At 42.1% G+C, this 16,023-nt stretch overlaps 1 protein-coding gene across 9 annotated transcripts in view; it reads right to left on the reverse strand.

The window, feature by feature from the left end:
* The window catches only part of Sash1 (SAM and SH3 domain containing 1), a 280,149-nt gene that overhangs the window by 21,856 nt on the left and 242,270 nt on the right, over positions 1–16,023 (reverse strand). For 7 of the 9 annotated variants that reach the window (XM_074072429.1, XM_074072428.1, XM_074072427.1 and 4 more), the window contains 3 exons: positions 12,579–12,711; positions 6,754–7,586; positions 1,837–1,911 (listed from right to left, as the gene is read on the reverse strand). In XM_074072429.1, coding sequence (XP_073928530.1) covers positions 1,837–1,911; positions 6,754–7,586; positions 12,579–12,711 — 1,041 coding nt within the window. The remainder of the gene's footprint in view (positions 1–1,836; positions 1,912–6,753; positions 7,587–12,578; positions 12,712–16,023) is intronic. The other 2 variants (XM_020157590.2, XM_020157591.2) reach the window with 1 other exon arrangement.

The raw sequence follows: 16,023 nt of genomic DNA on the forward strand, positions 1-16,023 counted from the left end.
TGGAATTTTTCTTATGTTAACTCAGTTCTGTTATTTATCTTTATTTGGCTGAGGGGGAGGGGAGAAAGCTCAGAACTCAGGCCCTTGCCCAAGCACACTACCACTTGAGTCAGGCTTTAGGTTTTTCAAATAGGGTCTCACAGTTTTACCTGGCGCTGGCTTTGGATTTGATCATCCTACCTATGCCCATGAGCCACCATGCTTGACCTGAGTTATTTATCTTTTCAACTAGAAATTAAAATCTACTAAGAGGTTGTTGTTTGTTTATGGTGGAACATGAGTCACTTTTTATTTTATTTAATCTTGGTACATTCTTTTGCAATTCTGTTTTTGTCCACTATTTTTTATTATTTGTTGGTACTGGGGTGGTTGAACTCAGGGTCTCACCCTTGTTGGTAGGCGTGCTACCACTTGAATCTGCTAGTCCTTTTTGCGATGGTTATTTCTGAGAGAGGGTCACACTTTATGTCTGAATCACAGTCCTCCTATTTGTGTTTGTCCACATAGGTGAATGACAGGTGAGTACCACTGTACCGAGCAATTGGTTGAGTTGGGGTATTGTGAACTTTTTGTTGGATTGGCATTGAATCATGATCATCCCAATCTCTGCCTCCCAAGGAGCTAGGATTAAGAGAGCCACCATGCCTGACCTTTTCCACTATCTTAAATATCCAAGAGGACAGCATTTCATCAGTAAAGAGTAATTTATATGAACCAATGTTCAGGTAACCCCACCAGTGTGGGAGGAGGGAGGTACAATGCTACTTAGTCACCCCAGAAAAGCGCTAAGCATACACTGGTAAAAGCCCAGACAGGAAAAGAACAGTATCTGGCTGGTTTTATCACTCTTATGCTCATTGTGGTCAATCCTAAGAGTACATATTCCTTCCCTGAACAAGCTAGGTTAGGGTGGCCATCACTCATTCCATTTTGCATTGAAAAACAAACTTTCCCTTGAGAAGGGGGAGGAAAAAAAATCCTTTTCTCATTTTCTAAAGATTGACTACACAGAATTATTGGTTTATGAGCCAATAAAATCTGATATCCAAATATAACCATTTACATCATCCAGGAAATTCTGCAACACTTCATATCTCACAGATGGATATTTCAGCTGACACATGATCACAGCAACTAGAAAGCATGAAATCCTCATTTTACAGTTTCGTGGCAAAATACATATAAGGGACAAGCAAAACTAGGTAAAACTCACATATACCTTTGGGGCTTCAGGGAGTGGAAGTTGTGTGTCACACTGGTGGCCTGGCCCTAGACCATGATCTAGAAGCAGGTTTGAGGAGGAAGTAACCTTGCCTGGAGGAGCCCAGTTTGTTTTGGCACTACAAAGATGGGCTCATTCTAGGACACCCCACATCAAAAATGCCTATGTTGAGTAGAGGTGTTGGGAGGCCATGTATGGGGCCCACAATCAATAAGACTGGTCATTGAAAATGGCAGCAAATACTCTGGGTTCCCAAAGCAGAGGGCTCCACTGGGTCACACCACGTAGATGCAGTAGTTCTATGCACCTGTAACTAGGTGGAAGACAAGGCTTGTGGACGCAAATGACCAAGACCACAGAAGCCAAACTCATCCGGATGTGTTACCTGAAGAATACTGGAAGCAAAGGCAATGAAGGACCTATGCTACTTTTAGGAGGTGGAGGTCAGAGGAGTGACATTCACTCCATGAACAGTGGAGTATCTTTAAAAGGGAGTTTCTTTTCAAAGAAGCATCACTGAACAAAACCAGCATCAACTCTCAAAGATACCAAATGGAAAAACGATTGTCAACCACACCGCATGAGTCCAAACCTTTCCTCTGGCACCTACTCACCATTGTGTCAGAATTATTAGTGCCAACGTGCAGGGAACGATTTGTCAGGTCAAATCCTCCAAAACTGCAGGTTCTCTGTGGAAAGGCGGGCAAGGCAGGAATAATTATGCTTAAGTTGGCTAGCAGTGCGCACCCCAACACATTTCCCCTCTGCTGGATCACAAATATGTGTACAGGATGAAAGTAGGAAACAAGAAATGATGAGGGAAAAAACATGATTCATGTCCTAAGGAAACTTTACTCACTTTGCACTTTCACAACCACTAGAATTTTCCCTACCACAGGTGTCTAGAATCCCCTTAACATGCAAAAGTCAATTGCTCTTAAAAAAAAAAAAAAAAAAAAAAAACCCAGCCAAAAAACCCTCCACAAATTTACTGTGGTAAGATTCCTTGTCTCTAGCACAGAACTTCCCTTAACATTAATTACTTAGAGTAGTGACAATAAAAGAATATTACTGAGTGGAAATGGAAATGGAAATCCAGGTTTGAAGTCCTGTGCTTGGCCACTGGCAGTAGGCTTTTCTAAAAGACTTTTGTTTTGTTTAGTTTTAAATTGCTGAGAAGGGGGAAAAAGGGTTATGTTTATAAAGGCCCAATCAGGCCAAAAGGATTACTCACTCACTGCCTCCCAGTCCTGGCCAAAAATGCTGATAACTTTCCCATCTAACTGCCCAACTTAATTAATTATAACCCTTTTTCTCACAGCGGATGAAGTTAAGGCACCACATTTACCCAGAAAGAAAAAGACTGATTGAGTGACTGTCTTTGACGATACTCTCTAATTTTAATAGGAAAAAATGCAGATGTTATAAAAATGGGTGAAAATTTTGTCTTTTTGGTTGGTTTCAAGTGTATAGAGCTGCTTATATTTCAGTGATTTTGTATTCCCAGAACTTGGATTGAATTTCCTTTGTTTTTCTAGCAAAAACCACTCAACCACCACTACTGACCACCACCACCCCCCCACAGACCCCAGGCACACTGATTAATTTTTGTTGTAACTAATGATAATCATTTAAAAGTTGAGCAGCAGATTTGGGCTCCAATATTTTGTATTACCTGTTTCTCAGAAATGAACAGAAAATTACAATGCATACCATAAACACTGCATATTTAAAATAAACATACTTTGGACATATATTAATTTGCTACATTGAAAACCTAAGTAGAAGCAACCTGAGAGGTAAATGACTAGGCTCTAGAAATCGCACTTAGGTAGATCCAAGTTCAGGTTCTGTCACTTACTTGCTGTGGGACCACTAGCCAAGTACTCTCTGAACCTTGGGGTCTGCATTAGAGAAATGCTGTCTTCAGCATCTGTTTGAAGACTTTTAGTACACTGCTTGGCATAAAGCAGACACTGAATGAATGCTGGTTTCTCCATTACTTTTCATTATGGCTATGCCGAGAACTTGGTAACTCGTTCTGACAACTGTTATGTTCAAGTCCAGGCTTAGTCAATATTATAAATGTGCAAATGAACGGCTTGAGTTCCATTCCAGGCTTTATAATCCCTAGACCCAATTCTAAAGTCAGAGCATCCCAGGATTGGGTCCCAGTGGGAAAAGTGGCAGTGTTGGCCCAGGGAAGGGCAGGTGAACAGGAACGCCCCGAAGCTGTTATTTTTTTATCTACCATTGTTGCTTCTGTTTTAAATCATCTACTTCTGACTTGTTTTCCAGTGGTTATTTAGACTACTTTTATATCAAATACCAACAGGTAATCTAACTGTTTTTATAGTCAACTTAACTAGACTCATGTCTAGTCTGTAAGAAGAGAAAAATATCTATATATGAAAACACCAAATCACCTAACAGGGAAGTAATATTACAGTCACTTCTCAAGGAAAAGTTTTAATGTTAACTTTCCCTTTCTAACTTACAATGCCAAATGAGTTTTCAGAGTTTTGCAGAGTCAGTTACTTTATTCTAGTTCCTTTCCTGTGACTCAGGGCTTTACAGACACAGTATGGCACCCAGATGCCTGATTACGCTGCCTTTTGCACGTCCCCACTTTAAACAACATCTTCTGCAACACTGGGGCTTAGCACATCATTTCTGATGTATATGAAATAACCAACAAAGAATTTATGTGCAAACTATGACTGCGATAAATTAGAAGCTTATTTAAGTTTTCACAAGCCTGTTGTATGCATTTATGCCTAAACTAAATAGCTTAAAGAATGGGCTGGTTTTCTTAACCATCAACTAAAGCCTTTCCCAGTGATGTATTACAATATCTGGAACTGATTCTTTTTTTTTTTTTTTAATTAATGGAGGTCCAACAAAGATATAAAACTAACATTGCTTGACTGAATCTCCAATTTCTTCTAATAAGATCAAGTAGCTCTCCAAATAGCACTCCTTCAGACAGGAAAATGGATCACAAAAATAGTAAAAGAAAAATAACCAGTCTTTGATTTTGGTAATCTACATAAATGCAGCATAAGTGATTTTTTTTAGCTCATAAATCTGTTGTACAGATAACGATAAACACATTTTAGATAGATGTTGGGGTGAGGACAGAGAGGCAATGGAATGGCCATGCAGTTGGAAACATGTCTGGATTTAAAAATGGACAAAATTTCAAATGTCATGCATGTCTGTTCTCCCAAACAAAAATTGAATGACCAAATAAAAAGCAAGACACATGACCATTGCCGGTGAACACACGGCGTTATCATTTCCCTGAAGTTTCATCAAGCAAATATGGCATTTTTGAGAGACAAAAAGATCAAGGTTGAAGATTAAAGGAAGCCGCATTTTGAGGTAAAATGAAGGAAAATATAGGACAAGAAGAATGGAAAAGAACCTTTTAAATAAAAGAAGCAAAGAAATAGGATTGAGTCTTTAAAAAAAACAAAGGTCTAGGGCTGAGGGTACAGCTCAATGGTACAGCACTTGCTTATCATGCCTGAGGTCCCAGGCTCAATCCTCAGAACTAGAAAAATAAACGAACAAACAAAAATGCCCAAAATCTCTATTGCCAAATTACTTATTTTTACTTACATTTTCTGGATATTTAGAAAATTAAATTTTGTTTTTGTGAATCATACAATTATACTTACAAGCTACGTGTAAATTTCTAATGTAGCACTGAACACGTGTTTTAGCAGGTATTAAAACTGTCCGGTACTGCCTCTAGCTCACAGCATCATAAAAATACCCAGTTCAGACTGAGTCTAGGGACAAAGATTGCACAGCACCCCCTCTAGTGAGGGGGACTTGGTGCTCACAGACAAGCTGGCCCAGATACTCATTCTCACAGTCAGCGAAGAATTAAACACTGGCCCACAATGCTAATTAACACAAATCTCAGAAACACAACTTCTTGAATAACAGTCCTGATAAAGTCATATTATTAATCCGGCAGCAAACGAGAGGCATGTGAGCACCTCAAGTCGCTCAAGCTGGATGAATTCAGTATTGCATGATTTCAACTCGCAGAGTCATGTCATCGATTAACAAGGAAAAGGCTCTGTCCCGTCGAGTTTCACGCCAAAAGGTACAAAGGCAGGTGAACTGGGCACAACAGTTCTGAAGGTTAAACACACAAACAAACAAACACTGAGACTGATACTTTACAAAAGATCTACGGATCAGAGCAGTTCAGAGGCTGAATGAGTGACAAAGAGATTTCTGTTATTTCAAAACAAAAACAACCAACCAAAACTATTGCCAAGATGTAGAAAGAGCCAGAAGAAAAGTTTTTGGAACAGAGTAATAGTACTGGTATTAACAGTGTTGCAAGAATCAGATGAATGTGAAAACACAGAAAATGCAATCTACAAAGAAAGTCAATTTGTGGGAGAATATTTAGAAAGCTCAAGGGCTAGGAAGGACCCAATGATCCTTTCAGAACAGAGGAGGTCATTTTAAGGATGGCATTGACCAATCAGTCTTCATTTTCACAAAAGCAGAACTGGATTGAATGAATTTAAATTACAGTAATCGTCTGGGGAAGAACATCCTATTCACGAGTGTGAAGGAACCCTGGGAAAAGGCAGTGTGGAAGTGTATTCTTCTCTCATGGCTCTTTCAGAACTCTCAAAGGGGCTCCCAGCCAGCAGTGGACCAAGCAAGGTGCCAGAGACGAGCAGTGCCAGCAACTCCTCACTCTGTGCTATTTTAGCTATTGTGTGAGCTAAAAGTTAGGTGGGAATTCCAGGGGACAAAAATATCTCTATTCTGAAGTTCAAAATGAGGCATGCCCTGAACACAAATTTTACTAATCCTTCAGTATTAAAACTGAAAACCATTTTATCATTTGAAAATAAGGACTTTCTTCCTTGCTATCCATGGAAGAATAGGAGAGGACATTACCAAGTGTCAGTTGCTCTGTTTAAAAAGATAATACGTGAGTAAAACAAATGAGCTCTAATTTATGTTTTCCATGTTAGACTTAAGAACTTTCTGCTTGCCCCTACTAATAAAAGAAGTGCATTTCACAGTGTCTTCCAGTTGTCAACTGGTGACTGGTGATGACACACTTTCTGTGAACTCGTTCCTATTGTTTTAATTAACTGAAAGACTAGGTGTCTCTTTTTGAGGGTGAAATGTCCTGTTTTGAATCAACCGCTTTAAGGTAAGTGATGTGATAGCTGGGCATCAGGACAGTCACGCCCAGCAGGTAGCCTGACCCACCCCTGTATCCTAGAAGCCCCTCTGGATCAGCTTCAAGGCTTAGTTTTAATTAAAAATTGAACACTTTCAATGGAGAAGAAAACCAGTGGAAAAGGAGGAGACAGGCCTAGGAAAGGAAGCAGAGTTAGAGGCTGGAGGTGACAGTCAAATGGGCCTGAAGTGATGAGAGGAAGAGAGGGGAGGAAGCCAGCTCCACAGAACAAAGGCCATAATGCTTGACTGCACATCACAGAAATGACAAGGCCGTCCGCACGAGCATCCTTGTGACTCACAGACTTCTGGTGGATTCTCAAGAGAACCCTTTTAGTACAGCGGTCCACTGTCGCAGCCCACTTCCTCTTTGCCTCCTCATCCTCCTCCAGCAGGCACCGCCTCAGGTCCTGCTTCTCAGCCTTGCTCAGGGTCCTGTCTGAGGCAGGCCGCACTAGCTGGGTCAGGTTCAGGTGGCTGTAGAGGCTCCGCTCCACCACGTAGGTGACATTGAACTCGCTGACCGTGCGCCCGCGCCCCCTCCTGCTGGGGAAGCCGCAGCCGCCGCCCCCCTTGGGCTTCTGCCGGGGCAGCTGCAGGTCGCAGGTGGTGCCGTTCACTCCTTTTCTGGAGGGACGCTGGCAGAGAAAAGCTCTGGAACAGGGATAATTAGTATCCGTTTTCTTCAAGCGGATTTGCTTGCGGACACTCTGAACCTCCTCCAGGGACACCAGAAAGTGGTGCCTGCGCCGATGGTTGTCATAGAAGAAAACACCATCTGTACTTACCCCGTGGCTCAGAGACCCGAGCCCCTTCTTCATCTCCCCATCTGTGAGGGATCGGGATACTTTCTGGGCTTTATCTTCCTCTGGATAGGAGAAGAACGTCCCCATCTTCTTGGGGGGCTTAATTAGGCCCCGACTCTCTCCTTTGCTGAAGGTTTTAACCAACTTCCGGCCAGCTCCCCAGGTATCCAGGCTGCTGGATGATGGAGATGTGGTGAGAGAGTCTGAGTCATCTTCAAGAGGTTTCTCTGGGGAGCCATCAAAGAAAAATGGCTTCTTGTGCACTCCAGAGTAAAGGGCAGCCCTTTCATCCAGGACAGGGGAGTTGTCAAACATGTGCTCCTCCCCACCTGGAGGGAAAAGCAACAGTCTCCGGTGAATGTGCCTCCCACACATCTTTCATTACACTCCCTGCCCTGCAAACACAAGCGAGTACACCCAGAAACCAGTGCTCCCCTCTTCACAAACACACCTCCTACTTAAATATGCACATAGTGGAAATAACCGAACTGTGCAAACGTAAGGTTTCAGGTCAGCTTAAGGTAAAAGCTGTGATGTGTTTGCTTCTACTTTCAACAGCTTTGTAGTCCAAACAATTCTCAGGCCTATAAAAAATGCCATGTGCAAAGTCAAAGCCAGTCCTTTCACGATTGGCCTTAGCTTTTCAAGATAATTACCTCCCCACTTGGTAAATGCAATCCTCAGAAGCTAGGAATCAGTCTTTTCCCCCTTCTGAAAGGCCTCACTTTGTGTTGGCTCTGGTGGCTTTTTATAGTCGGAGCGTGATAAATGCCATGTGGCTGACAGTGACTTTTTTTTATTGGTACATATGCCATTTAAGTGATTAAATCTCTAAGAGAATCTGGGTGGGGAAACACCATAAAGAGTTATACTTCCAAATGTGATTGACAAATGGTCTCCAGTTGACAGGACAAACACAAAAAGTTAGGGAACTGGGTGAGCTCAGTCAGATACTGCCATCCATCAGGCCCTGGTGGAAGTAGCGAGGGCATTTAAGGGCCTTGACACGCAAGCAGCTCAGAGTATTCCACTCTGTCTCAAGGATTCCAGCCCATGAAGCTCTCTCTGGAACCCAGTAGCGAGCCAAGCCTTCCGGAGCTCAGTGGAAAGGCCTGGACTTGCTGGCAAGAAAACTGAGTTCTTTTCTGCGTGTGTTATGTGAACAGATGTGAGAGAAGAAGTAGGTCAAGCTGTGGGTGTAGTGATCCCAACTGGCTGTGTCCCCTTAATTTAAGGAAACTTTGGAGCTCTGCAGCTTTCCACCAGCTGAATAGCAAAGAGGAAAAAATACAAAGTTTCTTGGAACAGATGGACAGCATTAAAAGGGGTGCCAGTGCGTGGTTAAATGTCAGAGAGAAAGAAAGAGGGAAGCTCAATGCAGGGGGAGGAAGGTGATGGGAATGGTAGCAGTCCTTTAAGACTCTAAAATTGGCTATCTTTTCTAACTGATGGGAATTACAGCTTCCAATACATGAAGAAAAAGAAACAGCTGCTATGAACTCCAACCTAAAATCAGCCTTATATTCACGCCCAGGAGATGGTGGTGAGGAAAGGAGAGAAGTGGAGGACAGTCATAACTACGTCTAGTTTTGAAATTCACTGCAGAACTGTTCAGGGATTTTTTTAAGGAGAGTTTAAGAGCAGTGTCCAAGGAGCTGGCAGGATATGGCGAGACCACAGGCAGTGCACAAATATCACGGATGCCTCCTGCTCTTTACTCAGGACACCTGTCTAGTAGGTACTGAGACCAAGGGTCCTCATGTGGTTGGAGGTAAATATGGCAACTCTCCTAGAGAGACTCCACTCTCCACTTCCAGGAAGTAGTGTCTGGGCCAAGACTGGAAGTAGAGTCTGGTGGCAGAAACAGAGAACCTCTACATGAAAGCAGTCCATGGTCATGACCTTTGTTCAGCTCAGATGTCCTGGGAATGTGCCAAGACCCTTAGAAGCCACGATGCTGAGGGGTTTCAGGGGTTTCAGTGGGACTGCTCTCAACATTCCAGGGATCTGTCACTCAGCAGTGGTCTGAGAGGGTGTCTTCTGGATTGTGTTTAGGGTTGTCATCAGTGATTCCAACACTTCTGAGTCACATCTGGGTCTGGAACCAGCCAGGGCACGCATGTCTATGACATATGTGGCTCTGTTTTTTGGTTCTAGAAAGGTGGTGGTGGCTGGTAAGGAATTTGGAGGGAAATCTGGTGAATGCCTCCAAAGAGGCTTTATCAGCCTGAGCTGAGACAGACTGTTTGCAGGTGGGCTTTGCTGCTGGTGCCCGGCTTGTGGGTCTGAATGCCCAGCACTGTCCTGGCTTTTTAGGATTTAGAGGGTTACTTCTCCATTCCTCTCATGGACAGGGACAATGATGCTACGGAGGATTGACAAGATAAGTCACTCCATCCTCTTTGGTGTAATTTGCTTCATATGGTGGCCTCTGTCTATCCTATGCAGCTGAGATCAGCACACCCAAGGAAAGGTGATTCTGGCAGGAGGATGGAGGTGACTTAATAGCAAGAACACAGCTTGTATATTCTCTGGATTCCAACCCAGGCTCCTCCTTCACCAGCTCCATGTCCTAGGGCAATTATTGCCTTCTCTCAGCCTCATCAGTAATGATGCCCATCTGTTTTTATCTACTATCCCCAACAAGGTGACTCTCAGAGTAATATTTAATGGAAAGAGACATGCAAAGGTACTTTATAAGCTGAAAAGCATTGCACAGAAGCTGATGATTAGGAATCAGGTAATATGAACTGGTGAGCTGAGGGCAGGAGTGTCACTTCTAGGGACAAGAAGCAGACAATGAACGCAGACATGTGTTAAATACTATCCAGGGCCACTATGCCAGATACAGACCCAAGACTCAAGTTAGGAGGGTTATACTAGGTGAAGAGCTCTAACTGTCCTGGCTTCCAGTGCAGACACAGGATATCCTAGAAGGAGGAGTTAAGGTTGCCAGGATTGAATTCTGGTTGGCTGGCTGGGTGAACTTGAGTAAGTTACTTAGCTTCTTGTGTCTTACTTTCTTCATTTGTGAAAGGATGATGAATAAGGACCTGCCTCTGGTGGGCCCATTCTAGGGATGACCTATTAAAAGGGAATATAAATTCTAAAGTATTTAGGGAAGTGCCTGACTCATAGAATGCTCTCAATAAATGTAACTGTTATTCAGTTACAGCTTAGTATTGGCACAGGCAGGCAGGAAGTCAGGGACAAGATCGAATTTCTAAAGTCCGAGGGCATAGAGAAGAAGGGATCTAGACAACTGAGGTACTCTCTCCAACATACCAGTTCTTTAGCCAATGAGAGTTCTGTTACACAAGGGTTGGAGGGAGTTTGGGGCTAGCAGGGTGTTGTGAGATAGCCCAGAGTGAATATACACACACACCTGGGAGCTCTCCTGTTGATATGGTCAAGTCAGTCAATGGTACCTCAGCTGCCCAACTCATCAGACACTAGAGTGTGAGTTGTAACCCACGCTCTCTAAGTCCATCTTCTACCTGGGAAGCCTAATTCATACTCAGATGAATTCATACCCCGAAGTTCATTCGGTGACTACTTTTAACCTCTTTTGGGTACCTCTTTTGGTATAATGCTTCCTTTTTTTAAAACTAGATCTCTCAGAGATAAGTAACAATTTAATCTGCATAAATATGAAAATTAGGGATGTCTGTATGTTCAAAATGCTACTGTAGTACAGCAGCTGCTCTCAGCCACTTGACTCCTGCATGGGAAGGGCTACTGGTGATGGACTCAGTAACTGGCACTTCACCCATTTTATCTCATTTACAAACAAGACCCAACAATTGGTTTGTCATAGCTGAGATTTGAGTTTAGCAAGTGAGTGTGAGGTTTAGCTTAAAATTGTGCCCTCAAAGCTGAATGCTGGCGATTCCATGTGGTTCTCCCCAACAGGACCAAATGGCACTCTACGTACAGATATCAGAAGACCTGCAGTGATATAAGGAAATTGGAGTATATTCCACAGTGGAAGCCATGGCTGACAGACAGGCATTAAAACATCCCAAAGTAAAATCAACATCGCTCTTTAATGTAAACAGAATTACTGTGCAAGAGACACTCAAATGCAACTCTAGAATTAAAGATAACTCCAACTTTATGAAACTAGCCATAAAGCCGGTCTCTTTGACAACACCCTTTTTGCCTTCTCTCTCCCATTCTTCCACAGTACCCTCCTCCTCATATACTTTTCTAGAATATTTAAGCCAATAAACAATAACACACAATTAGGAAGCATCATGTTAACAAGAAACCCTTATCATTTGCAAGTAAGGAAAAATTCAGTTCCTTACTTATATAGAAAAAAGGGCCTCTAAAATAATAATTTAAAACCTATGTGTTAAAAATTTGAAATTCCTCACAATATAGATGTGACTTTTTTTTTCTTAGAGGCCTACTCGTTCCAGAATTTTTTCCAATTAATTTATTACCATTTTCCAAACAGGAAAATTTTCTGGAGGGTCAGGGTTTGAGACGGGGTCTCATTATGTAGCTGGTTCTGAACTCACAATCCTCCTGTGTCAGCCTCCCAAGGGCTGGGATTATAGGCATTACAGGCCTGTGTCACCATGCCTGGCAACATTACTCTTTTATTTGACCTTTTTGGGGAGAATTTTATAAGATGCTGCAAATACATGCTATATAAAGGGAGTGAATAAGGTTCAGATTTAAACTATCATAATTACAACTCAGTGGTTACTATGCATCATGGAAAGCCCCAGCTGATGGTCTTTTGACATTAGTGCTTCGTCTTCTGAACCAGCAATATAGCTCCTAAAGATCCCTTTAGAATTCAAGGCCCTTAAAGTCCCATTTGAATTGAGCCTTGAGGTTGTTTACTGGAAGAACAAGTCATCCCTTGGGATTTGAAGGGAGATCAAGTGCCTTGATGGTCAGATGTTTGTCTGAGTCCAGTGCATGTGCATCAAATCTGCACTCTACTCACGATGCAAGAACTACAGTCCTCTTTGGAATGGAGGCTTATGTAAGAATTTAGTAGATTTATGTGAAATGGTATGAGCTCATAATTAAAGCTATAACACATCTTGAGAAGATGTCATTGTCACATATTAGTCATTTCCACTGTCTGTCACATTTAAATGATTAAGCACCGGATAAGCTTGATCCCCAGAATCCTTCACTCCCTCAGCCCCGGACATCGCCCTGCTGACGGGCAACCCAGTTCTGTCATCCCTAGCCAGCACTCAATCCATCTCCCAGTTGAATTCATATTCTGTTTCCACTGAAAAACTGAGCCCAAGTAGTTCCTTTTGGAAGAAACAGGATGGAGTTTGCTTTTTTACCTTCAGTGCTGGGCTTTTTCATTTCTTCCACCCTAATTAGTTTCTTTCTGACTCTGCGAGTGGAGTTTACCAGCTTGTGTAACCTCTTAAACTTCACCGACTCCTCGGTCTCATCATCAGATTGTTCTCTTGACTGGCAAAGAAACAGAGGAAAAGTTAATCAGGTAATTGTTCCCGAGCCTTGTCCTTGCGACCGATGCTGCTGGCCTCTCTGCCAGACTAAAAGCTCTGCCACTAAACTTGGGGCACCAGCATAATTACCCAACAAAACCCCACATACCATCTTAAGTTCTAATTCCATGTAGAATTAAGTCCTAGGCACGAAACACACATCCTTGCCCTAGACTGGAGCCTTTGTGTCATCAGACTACTTCCCTGTCTCTTTTAGGACAACCCCGGCAGGACTGTCTCTGAACTGGCCCTATAATTCCAGTTACACTGCTGTGGCTTGGGTCAGGCTCTCTCCTCTGTCTGGCCCATCAGGACTTGCTGTTGAACGTGGTCAACTACTTCTCCAAACCAAAATCTATTGAGTTTGTCCAGTCCTTCCCCGAAAATCAAAAACAGCAGGCAGGAAAGGGGAAGCGATGCAAAAAACCTTCTCCTGTCCCATTTGTGTGGACCGCCTGCCACATCACAACCACCCCTTCCACCTCCCCCAGCTCCTTCTGAAGGCGCACAAGGCGAGTGCGAGGACAGCCCGCATTCCTCCAAGGGAGACAAGGGAAAAAGCTGACCTTTTCAGCCATACAGTACACTCCATATTCCCCAGCATCCCATTCCGTTCTGCAGTGATTCAAGTATGCTCTGGCCCAGCTGTTTTCTCTCAAGTATCAAACATTACAGCGAGAAAAAAAATTCTCCCTCCACAGCAATGACCCAGGCTAAAAACAATCCTTTCCTTGTGAACAAAATGAGGGTTTAGTTTCCAAGTCAGCTCCAACATTCAATATGCAGCTTCCTCTGCAGTATCTGTTCAAAATGTAGAAAAGCAAAAGAAGTTTCCCACTGGCTGAGTGTACTGCACAGGCTGGGTGCTGGGTGCTGGGGTCCCCTTGGGAGTTAGGAGCTTCCACACCCTGTGCAGCTCGTGAGCGAGTCCAACTAATCCGCACATCCTGACACCAGCTTTCTCCCATGTCCTCAAACTAGTTCATGACAGAGCAGAGATGACTCAAACCAGAAACAAAACAACAAACCACATCTCTGAATGCAAGACCAATGTGCAGACTTTTTCTTCCCTGTGAAAAGCTCTCATTAATCCTCATTTTATAGGCAATAAAATAGGTATGGAAGAGTTAGCAGAGAATAGCTCAAAAGAAGAGAGGCAGAGATCTGATTCATTACTTAGGCATAAAAACAGTGCATGTTGCGGGTGCACAAGTATTTCTTGGCACTATGGTGCTCTCTACGGGGATAAACACAACAATTTTCTGGGCTTCTTCTTGCCCTAGAGCTCACAGCATGGAGCCACTGGACTTTTCCCCAGTGACTATGTACAAACCATTCACTCACTAATGATTAATTAGTACAAACCTAGCAGCAAGACATCAAGACAGGGGTACTTCTCAGACTTCCCATCTCTGAAGTGTATCAATATCTACACCCAGTTTCTCTAAAATTCCTGGATGAAATGCAGGATGGGGATTTCAGAATTAGAGCTAACTACTGACTACCTGGTAAAGATGAACGAAAACTGGACCTCAGTGTAATGGAGGAGGGCAGTTGTGTTGGGCAATTAGGCTTGGTGCATTTGACTCAACTGTAAGAGATTAAAATAAAATAGTAAGTGTAGTTTCAAATACATAATGGTACTGTCTGTTTTGAATATCATTTTTACTTGGTTGAATTGTTGATGTGTGATGAAATGATCCGAGTGGTCAACCAGAGGCATGAGATCTTGGTTAACCCACATTCTGGGTAATGGGCACCTGAATAACCCACAGAGCATGGAATTACATGCAAACATTTAAAAACACAGTGCCCTCCCCATGCAGCATGAGCACTGAGTAATTCTCACAGAAGAACCAACTGTATACTACATAGTCTTTAGACAGCCAGTGAGAAAAACCTAAGATATATCTCTAACCCTGACATTATAAAATCTGAAGTCAGGTGAGAATTGAAATAAACACAGGTTGTGATCAAGACAAAGGAAGCTATAATACCAGGTAAAAATGAGTGATACTTTGTACCTAGTTTGTTGGTTGGTGGTAGTGATAGTTTGTATATGTGGAGGAAATAAAGAAGTGAAAAAAATGGGACTTAAAAATTGGTAATACAAAAATCTTACCCTACAAACATCTGTAGGAAAGGTGTGCTGCAGTGAACATTCTGAGGAGAAAGGAAAATAGTGCCACCGGGACAACAGACTGGATGACAAGGTCCCCTCATAAAGTCCTACTCTCCTCTCTCTGCCCAGGTTCACTGAGGTGAAAAATAACACATTCATAATAACAAAAGCAATTATTTAATTGCTTTTACATGCTCCATCTACTTTTTGAGAAACATGAGCAGTTTAGAACTTCGAATTGATGTTATTTTTATTTTCTTAAAACAATGATGGTTTGGGAAGTGTTTGCCATTGACAAACCACAAGCCATGGCAACCAAGAACTTCCTCTGGTTTATCATGCTTTGGACATTAGACAAGTTCAGTGCAGCACAACTTATATGAAGACGAATCTGAGATAAAGTAGAACTCATTCAAGAAATTTATGTGTGTACAATTATATAATTGTATAATTAATATGCATTAATAAAAATGTTGGAAGAGAAGTGTGTGTGTATGTGTCCTTATTAAGTTAAAAAAAAAATTCTTCTCTAGTGAGCCTGGGAGTTTCTTGAGTTCCACAGTGCATCTCAAGGATGCCTTTTATCGATGGAGAGGGGTTCATTTCTCACTTCCTCCTGAGTCCCAAGGAAGAGAGTGGTCAAATATTTGCCTTTAAGAGAGTCTCTCTGGCTGTTTTAACATAAAGATACTATAAAAGGCTGCATTTCTTCTAAACTGAGTAGTAAAGCATAAATTCCTTATGTCCCGTCTCTTTTTTCCAAATACCGTGTGCTACTTCCCAAATGCTAAAAATAGCATATTATGTCTTTTTATTCAGGAAATTCACTACCAGGGAGAGGAGTTTGAGAACTTTTAAAATTAAGAATCATAAAAAAAAGAGTGAATATAATTTTTAAGTTAAAATACTATAAATAGTTTTAAAGAAACCTTCCTATCTGAAGGAAGTTTGCAGAAGATAAAGGATTTCTACATTGCATACAAAACAAATGATTCTACATATAAACTTAGAACTATCACAGAAGAGGTTTTGAGTAAATCAAAGTGTAAAAATAATAGTATATGTTCACACTTATTCAAACAGAAGATGGAATTCCCCCCATCTTGTCCCCCCTGCTTTAGTTGGAGTTCATGAAAGTTTATTAAAATACAG

The sequence above is a fragment of the Castor canadensis genome, chromosome 1, assembly GCF_047511655.1.
Source record: "Castor canadensis chromosome 1, mCasCan1.hap1v2, whole genome shotgun sequence".
NCBI classification, from domain to species: Eukaryota; Metazoa; Chordata; class Mammalia; order Rodentia; family Castoridae; genus Castor; species Castor canadensis.